Consider the following 14,523-nt stretch of genomic DNA (forward strand, 5'->3'; position numbering starts at 1 on the left):
ATCAGAACGACTATTTAGTAGACTATATAATTAAATGGCCCGTAGGACTTGATATGAAACTATCACCGAACATGGGATTAGCCAACTATATAACAAAATGCCCGTGGGACTTGATATGACACTGTCACACCCGAACATGGGATTATATTGTCCACATATACATTTTAAAACATCCTTGTAATAGCGACTGCTAAATTGTAATCAGAAAATTGAACGAAAAGATCAAAGAGCATTGCGTAAGTCGGTATTGGGCAAAATAGCATTGGATAGTGGCATTGGGTATAATGACAAAGGATAAAATGGAATTGGGTAAATTGTCATGTAACCGGAGGGTACGAGGTGGCTTGGGAGGTTGGAATATCTTCACTAAGAGGCTTAAAATGACGTCACTAGATCTTATTACAGGATATTGTTCAGATGTAAGGGGGCATATGCTTGAGAAACTTTTAGGTTGTAAACAAATTTTGTCTAGGGAGAAGTGCCATCTGATTAGATCCTTGACATTAGCCTCTACGCTCGCTACACGCTCATTGTACGCTTATCGTCCACAATTGGTTTTATTTTAGCAGCAGACTTAAGTTCTGAATGCGCACAATTCAAAACATAACCGAGAAAAGGCTTTACAGAGAAATGTTGATCTTAGGCATGCGCAGTGTGAATTTATTCAATATAAAATATTTTGGTTTGATAAACTTAGTAAATTAAAATAAAAAAGGTGGTCTCCTTAGCCAAGACTTCTTTCTGTTTTACCAACTATCAAAGGCCGACCCTATCGTAAAAAGTCTTGTTAAAAACTTTTTTATTGTTAATTAAAATACGCGAACTGTGCTTCGTTGCTTTCTGCACTTTCGTTACGACCAGTCGAGCACGCGTCAAAGAGCAATTTGTTGCTGAATCCTATAAATCTGCTATTCAACTTGTGCTCTGCCAATTTTTACTGCATGCTGTATCAATTTCTGAGCTTAAATGACGTAACTTCTTGAAAAAACTTGAAAGGTAATTAGCAAAAAAAGCAAAATTGTACCGCTTTTTTTCTTGAAAGACCTTATTCTTTGAGGTTTGGTTTCAGAACAGGGCAACAATTGAAAAAAAAATCTGATTTCTGATGATTGCCAAGATTATTTCTTTGCTTGATCAAATTGTTGTTCTTTCTACTCGACAAAAGATAAAAGCTGATCTAATTTTTTCAACTAAGGTTTAAGGTGGTGCTCGGTGCAATTCGCGTTGTTTCTAGTGAAAGATAAAAAATAACCCAACTGGTGTTAGCATCACTAGTATATACGTGTTCCTATCAGAGAATTAATCAAGTTAAATTACAAAACTTGGGCTACTCTATTATTATTAAAATTTCCTATCTGTGCTTGATTTGGTTGAGAATTAAAACAAGATTTTGGATGAGCGGATTAAAACATTAGGTGCAAATGCACATTACTGATCCTCCTTATTCAAAAATGAATTTGTATTTAATAATATGTGCAACGTCGGAAGAATTAATCTCGAACGACTAGTGGGAGCTCTAATCAATTGCAACCTGTTTCAGTCGGTGGGGAGGGAGGGGAGCCAAAATAGGAATAAGAAATTCAATAGTGAGCTTCAAATAACCACATTAGAGGTTAACATATTAAGATTTAAAGTAAAAAATGGCACCAATTTCGGCGCACTTTTCATTTGACTTTTAGTATTAAATTACCGCCAGTTGAATTCAGCTGCTTGCAATTCTGATTGAGAGAGAATTTTAGATCACGCGAAACGCAAAAAAAGGGGCGTAAAAGTCACTCGAAAAGTCAAAATTTTCGAGCAAAAATTTTGCATAAAAAAGACACACACGTTTACAATAATTGCTATGAACTTCGTTCAAGAGCAATTAATCACTCAAAAAGATAAAACCTCAAGCGTGAAAAAGATTTGTCGGCCAGGAAAACAAAAAAGACGAAAAAGCGTTAGTAGAAAAATGACCCAGCGGACTAATATAATTGCCAGAAACTTCTTCTGCGAACAATTAAAATATTAAGTGGCCTTTTGATTTCGGCTCTGGTTTTGGTCTGCCATCCAACGCGCAAGCTGCTAGTTTCAGCAAATCAAGTTTCCCAATGAGGTCAACTCAGAAAAAGTAAAACCCGAGCCAGGAGTGGAAAAAAGCTGTTCGAAAACAAGTTAAAAAGGTCAGGCAAGGCAATCTTGCATTGAAAGATTTTCACTAAAAAATCAAAATGACTAAAGATCCATATCATTCAGACAAATCTTGTGACGTTTGTAGATTTATATAACTTTTTTCAATTTTTTTATTCTTGTAATTTTCTGTAGAGAGATTAAGATATCTAAGATTTTTAAAGACTTGAAAGTCGACAAAATTAGTTAAACCCCAGAACCACGAAAAATGGAGAACAGTAAAAACAATACAACATGTTTGGTGTGACAGCAGTAAAATTAGAAATGGCTCACATAATTAAAACCCTGATCTTACCCAATCGTCAAAGGCGACCTGAAACATTCTCAAAAACGATACGCCAATTCAAATAAACGCAGCATATACGTTAGTACTTTCGCCTAATCTATACGGAAACTAATAAATCCATATTTTTTAAAAATAAACTCTTAAAAGCTCTTTGTTCCCGAATTATGCCTAACTAATTCATCGAATACATAAATTTTTTTTCAATATATCATAATGTGACATCAAGTCACAGATATTGTCCCAGAAAAAAATCTGCGACTTAGTCAACTTTTCCAATTTCCTTACTCTAATGCAAAACTTGAAACCAAGGCAACAAATAACTGACCTCAAAATCTCGATCGTATCTGGAGTCGTAGGATTGCAAACTGCATCTGTCACTGTCATCGTCACTCAGCACTGTACCGTAGCTGTCGTACCTAAGACCAATGACCACAATACAATAAGGAGTGCAGACGCCTTGTAACTACTATTATTGCAAAGAGATGAAAAAACATATTCTTTAGTTAGACATCTCTTTAAACTCTGTTGATCGCAAAATTCTCAACAGAGCCGCCAGATTGCCGGAAAATAGCCGCCGTGGACGCTCTTGACGCACATCGGGATTGAAGCAGAAAAAGAAAAACGAAGAGAAAAAAATTGACAGACTTTTTCCCAAGCTTCAAAAAAAAATGTTCTTATTCGGTGTGCAGTTTCAGTTAGATTCCAAAACTATATTTAATTCAGCTTCTAAACAGCAAGCTATTAAGCTGAGTAATAATGTCAGCCGGCAATCGCTCCAACGAACTCTGATATCCTAATGCACTATGACCGGGCTTTATCCCGTTTACCGTATTCAGTACAATGTGTAATTCAATGCGTGAAAGAATTCAAAATCCATTCAGTTGAAACAGTGAGTGAGCAAAAGTTTTTAAGTCATTTGCGTGATTAGATTTCGATCATACGTGGCTTACCTCACTCAATGAAATGAATTTTGCACTTTAAATCAACTTAAGTTTGATTCGAATTAAATTAAGGTTCGTTTTACATTTGTTCACACAGCAAAGCTGAAAAAAAGTCGAATTTTTGGAATGACTTCTTGCTCTCACTAACGCCTTTTCTCGCGTGACGTCATTTCTCACTCTCTTTAGAAATTTTTTTAAAGTTATTTGCGTGATTAGATTTTGATCATACGTGGCTTACCTCACTCGCTAAAAACGCTTCTGCGGAATGAATTTTAACGAGCTTTGTTAATTTATCACCGAATGTTTTTTAACATCAAACTCGTTAAAATTCATTCAGCAGAAGCATTTTTATTGGGGACATTTATGACACATATGAGTTCCTTTAACCTTAATTTAATTCAAATTAAACTCAAATTTCGAAGTGCAAAATTAATATCATTGAGTGAGGTGAGCCAAGTATGATCAAATCTAATCACGCAAATGACTTTTGGTAGAGAGAGTGAGAAATGACGTCACACGTGAAAACGGCGTTAGTGAGAGGAAGAAGTCATTCAGAAAATTTGAGTTTTTCAGCTTTGCTGTGAACAAATGCAAAACGAAAAAAAGCGTCAGAATATTAAAACAAAAAAAACCAAGAGCACCACAATATAGCTACGCTCAGACTACAGTCTCGCAAGCTCTAAAAAAATTCACGTCAAAAAACCACTAGCGCTTTCGCTCATCTTCCTGTTTCGGCGTGACCAAAATCATCGATTCAATTTGACTCCAAAAATTATAACTTGTGAACAAATCTTGAAAAAAAAGACAGTACCCCAATACAATTCAAATTCTTTGAATTGTAAAAACATACCCGGCAGATTGCCGGAAAATAGCCGCCGTTGATTCCAATAAGCATGACTGGGATTGAAATAACAGAAGATATTGAAAAAAAAAGATTTTCGTACAAAAACATTTTTTTAAGTCCGATTTATTTTGATGGCATTTCGTAGTTGAACATACTTCTGTTTCTTAGAGAGAGGCTACAGGGGCTACTATCAATAACAATAAGCATAAGAGAGAGGTAACTAATACTTATAGGACCGACGTTCAAATAGCGGGTATCTAAAATTGGGCTTTATGGGTTTATCCCGTTTCTATTTCTGACTTCAATTTTTTATACTGACTGTTCATTTTGAATTGCTTTGCTGAGCAACTGATGTTCAAAATCACTTTTAGCCGAATGAGAGAAGAGAGAAACTAGCCTAGAGAAGTCAAAAAGATTTCACGCAAAATGTTGAAAAGGCGGCAAAATGAGGTAAAGCGAAACATTTTTTTATTCGACGAAGTAAAAAAAACATAGCATGACAAGTCCTGAAATACAATTCAAAGAATTGAAAGAAAACCTCAGACGTACTCTACCTGACCAGCAGATCAATTGAACAATGCCAGCCAGCACACAAAAATCATCAAAGAATTGAGAAACTAACAGAATCAAAACTAAACAAAAACAAACTCATTGCTAAAACTCTTGAAGCTTTTAAACCTAAGGCAAAAATTTTTCCCTTTAAAAACATCTATTACAAAAATATGTTCGAAACTAATTTTTAATTCTGAAAACGGTCCAGTATTATATCTGCAAGACCTGAAAAGTATTCATTGGCCCTTGAAGACCGATTAACTCGAAAATGACCAAAAAATTTAAGAAAAAAAAGAAATCAATTGCAATTTATAAGGAAATGTTGCTGAAAATCCTGATATAAATATCTTCAGAATCTTTTCTGTGTCTCTCGAGGCTATCCAGTAGCCCAATTCCAAGCTTTAAAAAACTCATTGGCTCATAGATCGATAGGCAAAAACTTTTAGAAAAAAATTCAAACTTCAAAAAGAAATTCGTTCTATTAAAATGTTGAAAGTCATTCAATTGCCCTCTGCCAACTATTTAATAACATACTGTCAAACCCTGGATACGGTTACCTGGCTACTGAGGCAAGAAAAAAAAATAAAATACAAATATTTTTTTAAAAAACTCGAAAAAATTGCAAATTCTATCAAAAAACTTCTAAAAGTCGAAACGTTAAATTGTTGAAAACAAATCCATTGAAATTAAAAACCATGCAGTAACTTTTTATCAGAACGTGGAATAAGTTTTCTTGCGCTTGAGAATGGACGAATATCAAAAACTGACAAAAACTTTAGTAAACATTAAAAAAAATTGCAGATCATATAAAATAAATGCTAAAATTCGAGACATTTTAAAGTTAAAAATTATTCCATTGTTACTAGAAACTATGCAGTGCCCTATAAACGAAACTCAAAGGAGATTGCTTGGTCTCTGAAACTGGAAAAACTGAAAAAATGATGAAAATTTTCAAAACCTTAAAAAAAATGCGAAATTGTTCTAAAAAATTGCTAAAAATTGTGATATTCAAAAGTTGAAACCTATTCCATGGCAGCTAAAAATTTTTCAGTAACTTATTATCCAACCCCTAATGAGGTTTTCTTGCCCCTGGGACTCAAACAACTTGAATGATGACAATAAATATGTCAAAAAACATGAAAAAATTGAAACTTTTGTCAAAAAATGTTAAAATTCTTGAAGTCAAAAAGTTGAAAACCAATCCATTACCACTAGAAAATGTGCAGTAATCTATCATAAAACCCTTAATTAAACCCTAGAGAAGGTTTCGTGACACCTAGCGCTAAAAAAACTCAAAACATGACAAAAATTTTCAGAAAAACCTGAAAAAAATTGCAAAAAATTAGTATCATTTTGTGTGTTTGTGTTTGTAGTACCACAACATATAGCTCATAAAATGACCATAACCAGCAATTTTGTCTGGCAAAAGGCCTTCAACAACTTTTAAAAACTTTAACCTAAGACTAATCAAACAAAAATCTCAAAAAAATCACAAATAACATAAAAATTTGCACCATTTTGAGCCGAAAAACTCCTAAAAATGACCTTTTAACCTTAAATTAAGGCCATACCAGCTGCTGCACCACTATATGCACATGAAGGACTACTAACGCCCACTTTGGGCCTCTAATGAAACTTAATGCCCGCTGGGCTTTACCTGTTTATCCCGTTTTGAAAGATCAAAGTCATTGAAAAATGTGTGAACACATCTTAAAAAAAAAAAACACAGCGCACCAATACAATTCAAATTCTTTGAATTGTAAAAAAAAATAGGAGCGCTATAATAGCCGGCTGAGAAGATGAGGGCGGCTATTAAAAAAATAAAAACAGGAGAAGACCAATAATAGCCTCAGCTATCGCTTCGCGGCTATTAATATTCTTTTAGGGAAGATTTTGAACGTGCAAACAACAATTGGGTTTTCAATGGCAACAAATATGATGCAGTAAACTAATGATATTCCAGTAACGCGAGCACAACAACTGAAGGGAACAAACCGACTAAGAGTGACAATGACTATTAACTAAAATTACAATCTTCAACCAATCAAAATCCAAAATTGATACAGTTACCTCGGGCGCCTTTGAGCTCCCACAGAATAGGGACTTGTAGATCCATGATTGGTTGACATGAGTGCATGCTCCACAAACTTGACAGCCTCCGGATTGTCCACTAGCATCCTCATGGACTGTGGCTGGTGCAACTGGTGTTGCCTCTCATGTTGAATCTTCTGGAACCTACTCGCACTTTGTGGGGTCAGTTGTAATGAGCGCTGTTGACTGTAATGGCTACCAGAAGAACCAATTGCTAAAATGAGAAACCAAGCACTGCTGAGAAAAATTGGATTATCACCGCCTGCGCCCGGCCTATAGCCCCAATTTATATCCGGTTTTTGGATTAAATCCCACAGCGGATGAGAGGCATGGCCATGGACAGCGCTCTGCTGGGGCCCGAAATCACTAGATCTCTTAGAAATGACCATATTTTTGTTTCTCTGGTGCACTGGAATACATTATAAATTGCAATTGATATGAGGTCTTGATTGTAAGTTTTGCTAACAGAAAAGATAGGAAAAATTAAAGGCAACAAATTACAGGATTGCGTTGAAAACCAAGAACCTTTAAATGCACTATAACAGCGTCTCCTTTATTGTACTTGCGTGGACGATATTTTTGTTTTAACCCAGTTTTATAGTAAAACAACGACTATAAACTGCTCAACTAATATATTCACGTGGAACCAACTCGACTGCATCTGATTAACACGTTCAACAAAAGACAGCAGATAAATAACATTTATCAATGCTTCACTATTTTCGCCTTAAAAACGGTGTTTATGATAACGCTCCATTGATGACTTTCAATGCAAGCAAATGATTTTGTACGGCACTTATAACTGTGTTAAAACGACGCCTGCTTAGAGGGTTTATAAAATAGGTGCCCGTTCAGGTGCCGGGGAAATAGAGGGCAGAATGGATTTTAAAAAATCTTTAGCTGCAAAAACATCGAGTTGAAGTATTTGAAAATGTTGGCATGCGTACATGATCTATTTGTTGATCTGGTTCCTCCAATGGAGCTGGCTGGACTGTGATCTCTGGAGGTGTTGAGACTCCGGATGGCACTGCGTTTGTTGTAGGAGGAGAGAGAAGTGCCCAATCCCGAAGAGGGACTGGAGCCTATCTTTGAATGTTGTGATCTGAAACAACCCAACAAACAAGGTAATAGGTCTCTATAATTGAAGTAAATACCCTTTATATTGTTGATTATCTGTTCTGAAACAATTTATTTTTATGATTATGTATAAGGTCAAGTAGAGCATATTCTTTCGAATGAGAATTCTTTGGTAAAAAAATTTACGCAAAAAATAAATAGGACAGCATAGCCCACTACGAAATTGGAACACTTCATCAAACTCGTCATAGTATTATACAACATAGCAAGGAGAAACGTTAATAAGCGTTCTAAAAAAGAACTCAAATCATCGCCAGAATCAAAACTATTAACATAACCGACTAACGTCGGGCGAATTGCTCTCAAGCGAAAGGCGAGCGGTTGGCTTCGTCAGTAGCTAGTCACGGTGTATTGAGGCTAGCTTTAGCTTAATTGAAGCGGCGTAAAGTGAGCGCAGCGCGGCTGCATGTAAGCGGGGGTGCAACAGTGGATTGGAGGGGACTGATGTGGGAGCGGTGGGTAGAGGTGTGGGATCAATTTCTAAGAACCGCCCTTCACACCATAAGTTTAAGTCTCCAAAACAGTTTCTGTGAACCGCATACTTGGCGGCCAGTGAGGATATAAGAGAACTTGATGCCCACTGGCTGCTACCTCTTTATCCCGTTTCTGAGGACGAAAAATCAAATGGGTCAGAAGAAAAACTGGTCCAGCGAAAAATTGCATAAAAAGACAAACAGAATTAATATAAAGGCTACAAGCTGTGTTTGGGAGCAATTAACAATGATTTCCTAAAAATGCTAGTTAGGTCACTGATGACAAAAACATTTCTACTATAATTCAGCGTTAATGAGGATGATAGATGACATCACGCCACTACAGCAGCTGAAGTGCGGCATCAACAAAAAGAGTTAAGGAAGGAGAGATAGAGAGAGAAAACGTGAACGAGAAAGAGAAGACAAACCCCAGCCCACAGATAGTGTGTGAGAGAGAGAGCTAGGAATAATTTCCACGATGGGATTCGACTCGGCAAATTCTAGTTTTCTAGCCTTGTTAATAATTAAATAGAAAAAAAATGATAAGTGCAAAATTTAAAAGCCAAATTTCCAGATTTTGCAGTAAAAAATCTCCGAAACCATTTTTTGTCTCAGGAGTTCTGTCACGTAACTCATCTACGAGACATAAGTTTCGTTGGCCGGTAAAGATTGTTAAACTCGGAAAAGGACAAAAATTTTCGAACATTGAAAACAATTGCAAATTTTAACAAAATCTTGCTAAAATTCAAGATATTAATATCTTCAAAACCATGTGATTGTTTCGAGAGACTACGAAGTATCCCTATTTTAAGCGTTAAATAGTTAAACTGTCTGATAAAGATCCATAAACTTGGAAAATGATAATAATTGTCCGAAAATTTGAAAACTTAAATTTTATCAAAAAAATTGCTCAAACTGGAGTCACTACAATATTGGTCACCATTCCTTTAACGCTAGAAACTATGCAATACCTTATTTTCAAACATTGGAGGGGTCGCAGGGCCCCTGGTGCCAGACAAAAATTGAAAAAATTAAAAACATTTAAAAAACATTAATTAAATTTTTGATATTATAAATTGAAACACATTCAATAACACGTAGAAACTGAGCACCAACATATTATCAAACCCTATGTTGTCTAGCTGTTGAGGCTGTAGAATCCTTAAACACGACAAAATTTCAAAACAATTTGAAAAAAAGCAGATTTGCAAAAAAATGCTAAAAATCGAAACGTTAAAATGTTGAAACCATTCCATTACCTTTAGAAACTATGCAGTAACCCATCATCAAACCATAGAGGCGGTTTCTTGACACCTAGGAATGATGAAACTCAACTTCGTTTGAGAGCCGACCTCGACTAACATTTGCGAATTTCTCTCAAACGACCGGGGGCGCGAGGCGAGCGCAGCTGGGGGCACCGTTGTGAAGTGATCTTTGGCTGGATGGGGCCCTTACGGCCTGAACGATGTGCAGAATAGGCATTGCGAGGCTGACATGGGGGGAGCTTTTTTAGTGGGGCGGGAGGTCAACGTTTAAGGACCGCCCTTCAAACCATAAGTAAACCTCTCAAAAACAGTTTGTGAAATGCATACTTGGAGACTAGTGAGCTGAAAGGCTCTAAGAGAACTTAGCGCCCGCTGGACGCTACCTGTTTATCCGTTTTGAGGACAAAAAGTCATATGCTTCAGACGAAAAATGGGTCAAGCAAAAAAGGCATAAAAACACCGACAGGACTAATTTAAATGATACAAACTTCGTTTGAGAGCAATCAAACATACCCAAATAGCGTCTGACGAATTGCTCTCAAACGCCCGGCGAGTGGTTGGCTTCGTCAGTAGCTAGCAACTGTTTAGTGAGGCTAGCGTTAGCTTAATTGAAGGGGCGTGGGGTGAGCGCAAGGGGGGTGCACTGAGGGGGGCAACAGTGGGGACAGGTCTTTGGCTCCACGAAGCCCTTACAGGATGAACGATGTGCAAGGGTGTGGATTGGGGGGAGGGTACATACTTGGAGACTAGTGAGCTGAAAGGCTCTCAGAGAATTTAATGCCCCCTGGGCGCTACCAGTTTATCCCGTTTATGAGGACCAAAAGTCAAATGGGTCAGACAAAAAACCGGTTAAGCCAAAACATACCCGGTAGATTGCCGGAAAGCAGCCGCCGTTGATTCCCATAACTCTATTGGGATTGAAAGAAAATATCAACAAAAATTGATTTTTGTATAAAAAAAATTTTAAGTGCGATTTATTTTGATGTCATTTCGTAATTGAACATACTCCTGTCTCTCAGGGTCTAGTATCAATACCAATAAGCATTATAGATAGTAACGAAAACTTATGAGAACAAAGTTCAAGTACCGGGCATCTAAAAATGGGCTTTATGGCTTTATCCCGTTTCTATTTCTGACTTTGATTTTTTAATACTGACTCTCTTCATTTTGAATGGCTTTGCTGAGCAGCTGCTGTTTAAAAGGACTTTGAGCAGAATAACAGAAGAGTGAAACTAGCCTAGAGAAGTCAAAAAGATTTCGTGCAAAATGTCGAAAAAGCGGCAAAATAGGTAAAGCGAAAAAAAGTTCGACGAAGTAAAAAAAATAGGAGCGCTATAATAGCCGTTTAAGATGAGGGCGGCCATTAAAAATTCATAACAAAGATCAACAGGACCAATATAATTGCTAAAAACTTCGTTTGAGAGCAATTAATTAACATTTTGATTTTTTTCCCCTCGACCGAACTTTTTCAAATACGGGAAGTAACGATAGATCCTTGCATTAAAAGTTTCGAGACAGGCTATTATAATGGCTATAAAAATTATGAAAGTACCTTTGAGCGTTTGGTGTGTAGGAGAGAGACGTCGGCTCTTGTAACTGAGTCCTGTGATGACTTGCAGGAGAGGGAGCAGGAATTCCAGTTGTAACTGACGCACGTGGTGACGTCACAGAGGAGCTCACAACTGTTGGACTCGTCATTATGTTCAACCGGGCAGTCTGGGGTGACGTCCCTCGACTTCCGGATCGACTGGCCGCTATAAATTTTTTTTCAGATGATTAGTGGATTAATTCATCTCAAAAATTAAATTCATACTTAAATTCATTTCTCAAAACGGCTAGCAACATTTTTGTGATTGTAGAGAAAAATTAATTACTGGTAAAGTTGAGCTACAACTTCTGTCTATTTAAAACATTAATTTCAAGTTTCAAAATTAGTTAACTTTCAAAATTAGCTCGAATGGGGTAGAGTACAAATATTGCAACGTTACTTTTTGCCGCTGTCAACATAAAAATCTACCGGATATGGAACTGAACAGAATAGGAAAATGTCTAATTACGGATTAATGTGTACAAACCCACAATATGTAGATTAAGGAAAAGTTAAGGCACAAGGAAACCCAACATAAACATGTATGTGATTGACCTCAAGGAAACGTGAAAACTGATTCGATTCACGAAATTTCACAATAATACTACGTGAAGTAACTCTTCTTCAGGACCTTTAGAACCCGACTGTACAGGTTGCAATTTGGTTGGTTGTGTCGAAATCGACCCGTCCGATCTCGATTGTGACATTCTGCCCGCGATGGGCGGCTTTTTACTCGTGCGCTTTTTAACGAAGTCCGAACTCGGCGAAGTGGCCGAGGCTAAATTGTCCGCACTCGCACCAACGTCTGAGTTCAGAAGGTTCTCGAACTCGGTTTCGGACAAACCCGTTTCGGTCGAGGGGTTTAACTTGGATAACATGTAGAGAATTCCGTCTACATTATGTTCACTGTCCGAGTGAATTTTTCCTGACCACAATAAAAACAATCATTAAACGGTTATGCTAAAATATCAAATAAGCTTAGGGTTAAAAAAAATTAAGCCATAAATATAGCAGGAAGCTGAGTAATTTAATTTCGCTGATCTTTAGTTTGTAAACATGTAATAATTTAGACCCTCTGATGAAACTTTTATTGTAATTGGGCATTTAAAATCTAGGAGACATTTACGAGAGAATGAGCCAATATAAACAGATTTTGAAAAAGCCAAATACTTTTCTTAGAATTGCTTGAACATACACTATGACTTACATTAGAGTATCATTATGCAGAAATAATCACAATTCATATCAATATATCATATCAATTGAAAGCAAAGACCCCCCTCCTACCTCAGTACGTTATGCGCCCCCCAATTATAGAGCACGTGCCATTACATAGTAAATCACTATGTAAAAATATGGCACGTGCGTCTGGGGGTGCAAATAATATGCGCCCACTAAGCTGGAGGGGCACAAACGGAAAAGATCCGCAAATTGTTTGACGTAATGGTGACCAACAAGTTTTCAGCCAAGTATGGAAGTTATGTTTGCGTTTAAAATTAATTCAAAGCAACTTATTTATTTTGATCTTATCCAGACTACTCTTCTAAAACCCTTTCGTCCCAAACTTCATTCAGTCGATTTGGTAGATGGTTTTGTGGATGTACACACTCGGTCACCTCTTCTTAGAAGTCACACAAGGATCATATATGATGTCATACAAATCATAATGTATTTCCTAGCTGACGTTATACGAGGATCCGCTACTATGCTGTTGTCGCGAGCTCCGTAGTTGAACGCAGCAATTAATTGAACTTGGCTGATAATTAGCGACTCGATTACGTGGGACGCAATGTGAAGATAACTATTCCTAGACGCTTGTGTTGAGCTGAATCAATATATTGATGAGTTAGAAACACGTCCAGAATCATTATTGAACTCACCCAATGAGACGGCAGTCTTTTCTTAAGCAATGCCATCCAACAGGAGGGGACTCGTGCTCACTTCACGTTCAATAACGCGAGGAAATTTTAAAAAAGCCAAAAGGCTGAGGTAGAGAGGAAGAAACATCAAAGATCGGAAAAAACATTAAGTTCCTTGACACTATTTTTATTCTTACCTGACCAAAAAGGGGAAAATAAAAAAAACATTTTACATGTGGAAAAATAAAAACGCTGATGAAATGAGATTCATAAACTGTTGATCTGTTGTATTGATAACCACCGTTATGTTAACCAAGTTAATTGTCAACTAAATTTTTTTTCCAATAAAAAAATTCCTAGTACGATCCTTGTATGACTACTAAGAAACCATACATCTATTTTTCAAAAATCTTTTTAGCATTTTCGAGTTAATACCGTCCCCCTAGCTAAAAAACAACGCCTTTTTCCTTACCCTGATTGACGACCGACAGCAAAAAAAAACTTGTTTCGCGCAGCTTTGCCTTTTAAACCAAATAGCTGCAGAACAATTTGGCCATCAAATGAATAGCTTGACATCAAATGCAATAACGTCAATTTAAAACTCACATCTCAATAAAATACGACTGACCATTCGAAATGGCGAGCTTCAGTCTCATCAATGAGGCTTCAAAATACAAGCATTTCATAGCTTATAACAGACCGGAAAGATAAATTAAAAATTGAAATTCTGATAAAGTATAAAATCAGAATTATAGATTAAAACGTCATATATTATAGATTATTATATCAAAATTACAGAATATTATATCAGAATAATAGATTAAAAGGTCAGATATTATAGATATATAGATTACAGATCATTAAAATCAGTGTTATAGAATAAAATTCTTTCTCAACGAAAGATTGCTAACACTTACATGGTGATTCTGATCTGCAACCTTTATAAATGACAAATCTAATTTTTATCAACTTTTTTAACTTATCAAAAATTTTAACTTATTCAAAATACAGCCAAAAATTTTAAAAAAACTCCGATACATCAATTATTAAAGAGTCACTTATCCCTATCATTAAGTATCAATTATCAATTATTCATTAGGTTGGTTTAGGTCTTAACTTAAACGATTAACTAGGTCAAAGGCTATTAACCAGAAGATCAATTCATTTATATTCTTAAAGAATCAAAGTAGTTGCCAAAAATAACTTAAATTACGACAGGTTTTGACTAATTCGAATGTCTCACAAGCACAGTTTGTACTGATGTAGAAAAGAGTCATACTTCAAAACCAATACGCGGTTTCTGAAAGATCGAAAATCA

General features: G+C 36.3%; 1 protein-coding gene across 7 annotated transcripts in view; it reads right to left on the reverse strand.

Annotated features, from left to right (window-relative positions):
* The window catches only part of LOC142354699 (CLIP-associating protein 2-like), a 214,256-nt gene that overhangs the window by 65,213 nt on the left and 134,520 nt on the right, over positions 1 to 14,523 (reverse strand). For 3 of the 7 annotated variants that reach the window (XM_075407068.1, XM_075407064.1, XM_075407063.1), the window contains 6 exons: positions 11,978 to 12,271; positions 11,311 to 11,512; positions 7,831 to 7,985; positions 6,863 to 7,097; positions 2,781 to 2,871; positions 2,465 to 2,482 (listed from right to left, as the gene is read on the reverse strand). In XM_075407068.1, the coding sequence (XP_075263183.1) occupies positions 2,465 to 2,482; positions 2,781 to 2,871; positions 6,863 to 7,097; positions 7,831 to 7,985; positions 11,311 to 11,512; positions 11,978 to 12,271 (995 nt within the window). Of the gene's footprint in view, positions 1 to 2,464; positions 2,483 to 2,780; positions 2,872 to 6,862; positions 7,098 to 7,830; positions 7,986 to 11,310; positions 11,513 to 11,977; positions 12,272 to 14,122; positions 14,144 to 14,523 lie in introns of all 7 variants that reach the window. The other 4 variants (XM_075407069.1, XM_075407066.1, XM_075407070.1 and 1 more) reach the window with 2 other exon arrangements.

Source organism: Convolutriloba macropyga, chromosome 15, assembly GCF_964194025.1.
Source record: "Convolutriloba macropyga chromosome 15, txConMacr16.3, whole genome shotgun sequence".
NCBI classification, from domain to species: domain Eukaryota; kingdom Metazoa; phylum Xenacoelomorpha; order Acoela; family Convolutidae; genus Convolutriloba; species Convolutriloba macropyga.